The sequence below is a fragment of the Watersipora subatra genome, chromosome 5 (genome assembly GCF_963576615.1).
Source record: "Watersipora subatra chromosome 5, tzWatSuba1.1, whole genome shotgun sequence".
NCBI classification, from domain to species: domain Eukaryota; kingdom Metazoa; phylum Bryozoa; class Gymnolaemata; order Cheilostomatida; family Watersiporidae; genus Watersipora; species Watersipora subatra.
In genome coordinates this window covers 8746524-8756225 of record NC_088712.1, presented here as the reverse complement: position 1 = coordinate 8756225, position 9702 = coordinate 8746524, and the positions used below count along the sequence as shown (strand labels likewise).

Here is a 9702-nt window from a genome sequence, read left to right as displayed (position 1 = left end):
ACACTACCAGCTGTTTCAGCCTTCTCCCATGAGTTGGAGCTGTTCTGGTGGATGTGCAAGGTGATATGCTTCACTTTCCTACTCTGAAAGCATTTTTAGATGACGATGAAGAAATGGCCTCTTGTACAGCTAAGTACACTCACTTTATAGAAAAGCTGCAACAAGAGTTTATCAAGCGGTTTAGTCAGTTTCAATCTTTGAAACACATCATACAACTCATAAAAGCACATCAGAAGGCAAAGCCTAATGGAGAGTGGGTTACTCAGTTGCCATTTAAAAGTGTTAATGTCTAATCTCTGCAACTGGAGTTGTGTAACCTCAAAGGTACAGATATAGATGAAATTGAGGAGCGCTTCTACTTGAATGCTACAACAAAGGCTGAATATCCACAGTTTGTTCAACTAGATAAATGGTTGTACACTGCGTTTGCTGCCACATATACACATGTATTGGAATCAGCATTTTCATACATGAATAATATCAAGAGCAAGTTGAGATCCACTTTGACCCAAGGTCACTTGTGTCAGCTCCTAAGAATGCTGCGGCAGAGAGCCAGATTACCAAGAGATAATGAGCAGCCATAAACAATTCCATTTATCCCACTAAACTAAGTTATACAAAGCTCTTTAGGCTCACTTCAACATTATTCAAAATTATTGTGAAAATATTCTAATAAACAAATTTAATTACAATACCACTACCAAACTTGTATAATCAGTATGAAATGTTATACTGATACACATATTGTGCGGCTCCCAAAAATCTTGCAACTTTGAAATTTGGCTCTTTGAGAAAAAACTTTGCCTACCCCTGGTCTAGATTGAAGTGTTATTATTTAGGCTAATCAGTCAATGTGCTTCAGTAACAAGGTTTTCCAGATATTACTTATTGAGAGAGCACAATTATGAAAAAAGCTCTTACCTATATGAGGTTTTATAGTGTGGTACATAAATGTTTTAATCTTATAAATAATATGAGTACACCTGAGAAAACTGAAGTGGGAGTCGAACTTCATCCACTTTCTTCTAGTAAACTTGGCACACAGCCAGAAGCAAAGCTTCACCTGAAATGTCAAATGCTACTCTATGATGGGACCGTTTGATATTAATTATTTTTGTGCAGCTGCAGACAATGTAAACATATTTCAAGGATGTAAAACCACCAGTACATGTGGTCAAGATAGTATACCCAGAGTGAGTAGCTACTGACTGGTGTGTTAAGCACGTAGAACTGGAAAGTTAAGGGCTTTTCCATATTCCTTCTTATTCACTATAATAAAGTGGGCCCTCTCTATATGATTTTAATTTGTTCTATTTTTGGCATCCTGAGGTGAAAATGTCGTATAGAGTGAATAGGAACCCGTAGTAATCATTTAATGGAAACATCCCCTAATAAAAAACTTCAAAAATGTGATATATGTAGCTTATGTACATGCTAAAAATGTATGTATTTAGTACGACTGAAACAAAAAGACATCGTGTTTCGCATCATAAGGCAGAAAATCGTATAACCAGAACTTTATGCCCCAAGTTCGCGTTGTATTAAGTGCAATGTTTGAATTAGTAATATGGAAATGGATTTATTATAATATTATATAGCAATAAGGTATTTACATCTTCAATTTATAAGTATAAAAAATTACAAGCTTTGAAAAACAGACAAATATGAATGAAGAATGAAAACCTGCTACTGATGACAAAGGTACAAAATATCAATTGAAATAAAACATATTTTATAACCTTGTGTCCTAATATTAAAAGCATATCGGCTTATTTCCAAGCTACAAAACCTTATTACCATTTACGTATAGCTCATCAACAAGAAGTATTATCTTGTAAGGTCTCTACTGTTAATAATAATTGGTCATTGTTCTTAGAGCAAAATAGGCTCATTAGGATTGATAAAAATTTTAAAACTATTTATTTTATCAATTCAAAGAAAATAAAATTCTTATTTAATGCAAAAATTCTTCATGAATCAACTAAACAATCACCAGCATCAAAGTTAAGGGGATAGAGACAGCTATTGATGAAAAACACTATAGTCCTCGTTGTGTAACAATTTACAGACCTTTTATCAAACAGTGGACAAGCTACATGTACATTATAACTATTCTTCCAACCTTGATTCACCGCTCCGAATTTTTGTAAAAAAATTTATAGTTTATGGTAAGAAAGAGAAGGCAGAAACTCAGACTGATGCAGCAGCAACTATGGTTGTAACTGAAAGACTGCTATATTCTTCCTAGTGTTGTTAGCTACAATTAGTCTGTCTTTAGAGATGTCCATGTCAAATACTTTACCACTTTCAATAGCGCTGTCTGTCAGCTCTGAGACTACCTCGCCTACAATATAATAAGCATTATTTACAGTCACAGCATATTCTAGATTCCAACTCTCGTTAAATAATTTAATTCAATTTGTCTAAAGGTTTGTCCTGTATTCTTAAGTCAATCAGAAAAGTAGGTAATGTTAGAATTATTCTCCCCTCGCATAGATTCATCCATCACTGAACTGGCATGGAGCTACGCAATCACTAGTTAGTTGGATGCATCTTGGAAGGCTGTACGAAACTGTTTGTGATTACAACATAGTTAAAATACTCAGGCTAAAATATTATTCCATAATGCAAAAAAACTTTGACTAATTTTTATTTATTATTGTGTTGCTTTTTGTGAGAAAGTAACATTAAGTTTTTATTCATAGCAAACTTTATACAGTACTTCAACCTTATCGCTCTCCCAGCTATGCTCTACCTTATAGAGTGATGTTTACACTAAGCTGAGATTACAGTACTAGATTAGTTACTATCAAAACGAGACTCTCCTTATTTGACAGGTTGCCCTTCAAAGGCCCCTCCCTGTCACGCATACTAAAATAGACTAACTACCAGCAGACTGGGTTATAAACATTATGCAGACCACCAGTATCTAATATTATGTCATCTCTAAGGTACAGTCACACATAACGAATTTTTGAGAGGCAAATTTAGCACTACAAAGAGCAAAACGAATGTCGCCTATATTTTGCTCTCCTTTTCGGTAGAGCTATATTAAACCTTTTGGATGCAATAAATCTGCTGACTTGATTTTAACTTGTCAAAGATCTGTTAATAAATGTGCATCGATGAATTGAGAAATATTTCTAATAGTTGATAGCTGTTGCTTGCAATTGACTTGCGATGATATTATAGCCTGTGTTCTTCTTTGCAATTTGCTTGTGTTTTCAATTTTCATTTCATCCTAAATTTGAAGACATATTTTTATTTTATATCTGTATTTGACATTGTTAATAAAAGTTCATTGTACTCATTGATATGTTTGCTACAGTTTGCAGCCACAACTAGCTTTTTATGTGCAATAGAAGTGGAGTTATGAGCATCGATCCATTATAAGCCAATTTAGGATAGCTGCAAGGACGCTATTAATTACATAACATGCTAAAAATCTGCATATTTATAAATTATACAATAATAATGCATCAAATAATACAAATATTTATATATGAGCAGGTGACATAAACAAAGCAAGAAATGCTAAATGAAGAAACAAAAATAATTCCATCGTTTGCTCGGATTGCTGCCTTCTGATTGTTGCTTTCGATGTAACAAACATCTTCTAGTTGTCCCAGCCCTGTGTTCTTTGGTTGCAAGTTGGAGCGGCAAATGTTAGGTGCCTAGTTATGAATACCTGGGGGTTTGGAGGGGGCGCTGTAAGCCCCCAACAGGTTTCTCTCATGTAGGACCTCAACCAGGCCTCTCATGTAAAGTTTTAAAAATGTTTATCAGAAAGTAAAAATATTTTTCTATCATTTGACATTTGTTTGTTTTAGGCGATGTGACTGCCAGAATGTTATCAGATTCAAATAGGCAAAACTTGACCACAGCTGAAACGCTCAGAAAAAAGAGATATTTTCCTTTTGAGCGTTTTAACAAAGATCAAATTTGCCGATTTTATTTTAAGTTCATCCAAAGGTTTCCATGCTTTCGAGGGGGCATTGCCAATCGGGTGTTTGGTAAGACTTTACCTTTTGCAGGCCTTTATAAAAGTCGTTGACAAGAATATTTTGCCGATGCTGATAACAATGACACCTAACAACTACTAAAAGGTGATGTTTATCTCTATGGCCTGGAATAACGTGATATTATACAGCGATGAAATCCGTCTCCTTAGCCGTTGGGCAAATAACTGTTCGAGTTAATGATGTTGAGGCCGAGTTATCTGAAGCAATTCATCATTGCGTGAGAATGGACCAAACAAATCCATTCGAGTTAATAACCAAGTGTTCAAAATAAATTTTACATTTTATCCGAAGGCGAGTTATCCGAGTTTGACAGTACTTACAGCCGCCAAAAATTTCTAAAAATTTTGTGCGGCTCAGCCGGCCAGCTGCCCCAGGGAATACGAGCCTGAGTTGTCCAATACTTTCCAGAATATATTCTGACTTCAACTCTTCTTTTGCGCTGCTGAACTAGTTGATATTAGCTTCCAAGCATTTTTCGCATAGCTTTCACGTACTGCATTTACCACAAACACAAAGGGTAAAAGTTTGCTTAGTAAGCATTACCTTTGGTTCAAAACTTGCGAACCGGATTTTATATGCATGTCCTTCGAAGTATTAGGACCGCTCTAAACAAGAATTAGCCTGAGACAGTTAGTAGTTATTTCTATGGCGTTGCTTTCAAAGCTCCATCTACCATCGTAAACTTAAACTGTTCTTGTATATGTACATGTACTTCCAAAAAGCAAAACTGTGTTAAACAAGGAACCACTATTAGCTTGAGACAGTAATTATTTCTATAGCGTTGCTTTGAAAGTTCATCTATTATAGTAAATTTAAGCCGTTTTTATATGTAGGCTTCTCCGAAGTAGAAAGACCATGTTAAACAGAGAACTAATACTAGCCTGAGATCGTTATCAATTATTTCTATGGTGTCGCTTTCCAAATTTTAACGAAAAAAAAAACGACTAAAACCTTTGGATTTTGATAGTGAGAGAATTAATTGCTATTGATACAAATTATAAACGATTCATTATTAATACGATTTTTATGGACACTTTTCTACTGATCAATCAATATTATGGGCTCGTAAAGATCAAATAATGTCAAAGTGGCGGTCAAATGGAGGTGGTGTTCAATTGGATAGTGGCGGTCTATTTTTCAACCTTTCTCTCAAGGTGGCGGTCAATTAGAGGCGGCGTTCAAATAGAGGCAGCGTTCAATTAAAGGTTTTACGGTATCTGAGCTGTGCATGCACACAGACATTGTCAATGAAACTATTTTAATTGACCTAATTGGCAAATTATTAGCGAGCATGATTTTAGCACCTTTTACAATTTATATAGTCTAAGACACGTATATCAACACTATCAAAATACTAGGGCAACTCGACATAGTACATTCGATGCAACTGCCTAGATTGCGCAATTGTTGATTTTTTATCGTTCGGAAACAATGGCAATAAATCCTTTATTTTTCAATAATAACCTTTTTTAGCAGCAGACGTTCCGTTGTAGAAACAGTTGCCATATTTAGCGCATCTAGACAACTGCATCGTACATGTATGTATCAGATTGAATCGCGCTGACACTTTTATTGTGTGTTGTGGTACGTGTGTTGGACTATACCAATGACAAAAGCTGCTAAAATTGCACTCATTAATACTGTAGTTTGTTCAACCAGTTAAAAGCATTTTGTCGATGATTTTGGTATGCATGCACAGCTCAGACAACTTTGTTCATTTCGTGATTTCGGTCAGAATGAACAAATAATTTGTTCTGTGTGGCCATATCTTTACAGTTATAGGAGTGTGGACACGATGCCAAATACCAGCTACAAGGAGTCAATAGCAAATTAAATATAACATCCAGATAGAAATTATATGCATGGCCTGCAGTTAAAGGCTCACAGTCAAAGGCTAATAAGCAAATATATGAGGTACATTTAATAAGTAATGTGAGTTGGTTTATAAAAACAGTTTATATCATAAATAGAAGCCTAGTATAATTGTATTTCTACTTCAACAAACTGATAGACAAAATGTGTGTCTGTTAATATCAGGTATAATTTTACTACGGTTAGACAAAGCAAATGAATATGAACCATTTAAGTTGTATTTAAGATGCTTATCGAAACATTTGATCACCGGTGTCTTCTTTTCTACAATAACATAAATAATATTTAAGTGATCAAAGATTATTTTACTAAATCTTTAAAAATTAATATACATTTTGTTTTGCCTCTTTTTTAGTCAAATTTCATTACTAAATATTATTAAAGTTATGACCCTTAATACATCTCAACTAAAATGATAGCATTTCTATTTATCTGTTTAAGAGCATCAGTGTCCATGGTTGTGTGTAAAACTTTGAGATCTTAAACAGAATATCATAACAATAAAATATATTATATTTGGTTGATCGGTGATAGTCAACTGAATGTGCAGGCAAATTCAAAAGAAATGACTAATGAATCAGAAACAATGAAAATTATACATCTACTCTGAATCTTGCGCTAATACTAAGTCTATAGCAAGTTGACTAGCAGAGCTCTCTATTAATATGTATAGTGTTTAATTTCAGTATTAGAAGTAGTCAGGGTGGCAGTACATGGGTTTGCATCAACACTATGTTTCTACTAGTATAATATATATATATTTATATATAGAAATTACTAGATTGTACAGCATATTTGTCAGCACAACTGCTCACCCATATTATGTAATTCATTTATAAGTAAACTAACCAGTTGAGCTATCCAGGATTCTCACAGTGCTGCTGCTGGATGCTGCCACCAGGACATATCTCTCACCATAGCATGCTACTCCTAGTGGATGAGTCACATCTTTACGAGTCCAAAGCAGCTGACCTTGAGATATGTCTATCAAGCAGACTTGAGACGAGCCGCTGTCAGACACAACAACCTTGTCTGATCCTGAAACACAGAGGGAGACACAATCTTGGCTAAGCTGAGGACAAGAAATGTCTTTGAGTTTATTCCCTGTCAGTGAGTAGATGATGAGAAGCTTGTTTGTTCTGTCTGGAACAACTACTTTATCACAAGTGATGGCTAGCCCGGTGAAGGAGGAGCAAGAGTCACTGTGACTCCAGAATGTGGCTTGTTTTCCCTGCTGGTCGTGTACATAGATAGTCCAAGGATTCCCAAAGACCAATGTATATAGTCTGTCCTTGTAGACCTCCATTGCGTCAGGATTGTTGTTGAATGTGATGAATGAACCTTTTACTTGGTAGTTGGTGTCAATAGTAGCAACTACTTTATTATCCATCCCAGTTAATATTTGAGAGTTATAGACTCTTGTTGAATAAGGACCTGAAGGTAAAGAGACTGTATGAAGGAGTTTGAGGGACTTTGGAAGAGGTTTAGAAGGTTGAAGTTTCAGCTGCTCATCAATTAGAAGTCCGTCAGTAGAGACAACTTCTAGCAAAATCTCACTACTTCCACCTGCAAATAAGTATAAGTAAATCTACATATAACTTATTTCATTATGTTATGGTATGATATATGCAAGACAACAATGATCTGGTGAAAAAGTAACACCAGATGTGAAGATGATAGTTAAGTGAACACTCTCATTTCACAGTCATTAAAGTTTTATAAAAAACCGTAGTTCATAGGATTTCAATGAGTGAACAATAAACAGGGAAAATCTAAGGAATGCACGAAAATTTAAATAAAAATGTTTTGTTTCAAATATGCTTGAAAAAAATAAGTCCATAAAAGTGTTTTTCGTCTTTGTTGAAATAAATAAAAACTTTTGTTAGTTTTGCGTTTTTTATTCATGCACAGTTTAAGGCAACAAAAAATTTATTGAGAGTTTTTAGGTATTCCAAGAGGTTTTAATTAAAACCTTTAGTTTTCATTTTTTATTTAGTTTTTCTTCCAAAGTTATTGATACATTTATTAACATAATTATGCTTCACAGTCTGTCACTACACGATATGCTAATAATATAATTAACACTCATCAGGAGAGATTTACACTCACCGGGGGAATTACCATTTACCGGGAGAGGGGTACAATGCTACCATTGTTTCAACCAGTTGCAACGTAAAGAAACTTAGTAAAACGAGAGCAATTTTTTCCCTTATCCAAAATTTTTATAATATTATGCTGCAAGACCAGATGAAACAACTCACTCAATCAGCTGTAGGCTTTCCGTGAAATACTACGCATAACTCAGGCACAACAATAATACTCTATATAACAAATCTCAAAGGTAAGCTTACAATTTCAATAAATTAAACACAAAACGCCGCAAGAAAAGCTGGGCAACTGTATTCAAACTGATGCTCGAGGAGAAATCTCACTAAGGATTACTGCAATAGAATTGCGTTTCATTCAATGCTAAAATTAGCCCTTGTGAATAAATATGATTTTGCTCCATAAATTATTCAGGTATTTTACTTCTTTAGATAATCTAACTTAGATTAGTTTAACTTTTAAACTTTATTTGTAATAACATAACTTTACCATAGCTCCTTAAAACATGTATATGAAATAAATCTTTAAGTAGTTAGAATAAATGTTAATAATAACATGTGAGACTAATAATAAGAATAACTTGACACTTCTAAAAAAGTTCAAATAATACAACTAAACGGTAAAAATTTAATTCAGCAGCCAAATTGTTATCTGCAAAAAAGCACGTGTTCTTAAACAATGATTTTCAAAACATTAAGTAAATCTGAGCTGACGATAAAAAAAATGTTCACCAAATGAAAAAGAATTTTTTTTGTTTAGTTAAAACACCACCACAGCTAGAGCAACTATTATTTATATTTTCATCAAACTTTACTCTGACTCATGATAAGACTGGTGAACAATGATTGAAGCAATCGTAATGAAACTTATTTTATTCGTAATATCTAAAATATTAGGCAGTGAAACTAATTTTATAGGTTTTTCATAGTAGAACGCGGCTTTTGATATCAAATACTGAATAAATACTTTTGCACCCACAAAAATTTTCTAAATTTCATGTGAATAGCATTTTACCTTTTGATGAATCTATTTTCAGAATATAATTTATATTTTACATAAGGCTCACGGCATAACTAGGTAACCCTTTCTAAAGGTCAAACTCCTACAAGAAATGACTGAAACCTGCGGTTTTGTTAAACATTTATTAAACTATTAGCATATGATTACATGTGGTTTGAACTAAAACTTGTTAGTATCAGAATTTTTTTACATGAGAATCTATTAACTTGGGATTTAAGTGAAGTATTAAAGTATGGTATGCTGTAAAAGATTACTTTTGGCAGAGCCCGTCACAACAATCTGTAAACCCTGCACAGTTGTCTACATGTGCTACTGATTGGGGTTTTAACCACTATGATTTTTTAAAATTTTTACGGACATTAAATGGCATTTATTTGCTATGCACTTTTAGGTTGATGTATGAAAACAATTTTTGTGCACGTTTCCAGCTGCAGGGACAGCAAAATTGTATTTTAAGGCCTGGTGTTGATATCAAAGCGTATCATTTTATTGTTTCTTGAAATATTGGAAGCTTTTGATTTGATTCTCGTGATCAAAGTAAGCTGCATTGTTTTCAAGTTTTCACTAAGCTTTTTGTAGACAAAATCTAATAAATGCCCTCAGTCGAGCAGCTGCCACAATTTTCAATAAATCTATTTCAGAGAGTTATTGCCTACCTCTCAGCTTTTCATGTGTAAACTCA

The 9702-nt window shown here is 34.0% G+C and overlaps 1 protein-coding gene across 1 annotated transcript in view; it reads right to left on the bottom strand.

Moving 5' to 3' along the window:
• Nucleotides 1-1576: 1576 nt before the first annotated feature.
• LOC137396831 (uncharacterized) overlaps nucleotides 1577-9702 on the bottom strand; it is a 34199-nt gene continuing 26073 nt past the window's right edge. Inside the window, exons 3-4 of the mRNA XM_068083142.1 lie at nucleotides 6744-7460; nucleotides 1577-2344 (exon numbers count right to left, since the gene is read on the bottom strand). Of these exons, the coding sequence (XP_067939243.1) occupies nucleotides 2211-2344; nucleotides 6744-7460 (851 nt within the window). The 3' untranslated portion in view covers nucleotides 1577-2210. The remainder of the gene's footprint in view (nucleotides 2345-6743; nucleotides 7461-9702) is intronic.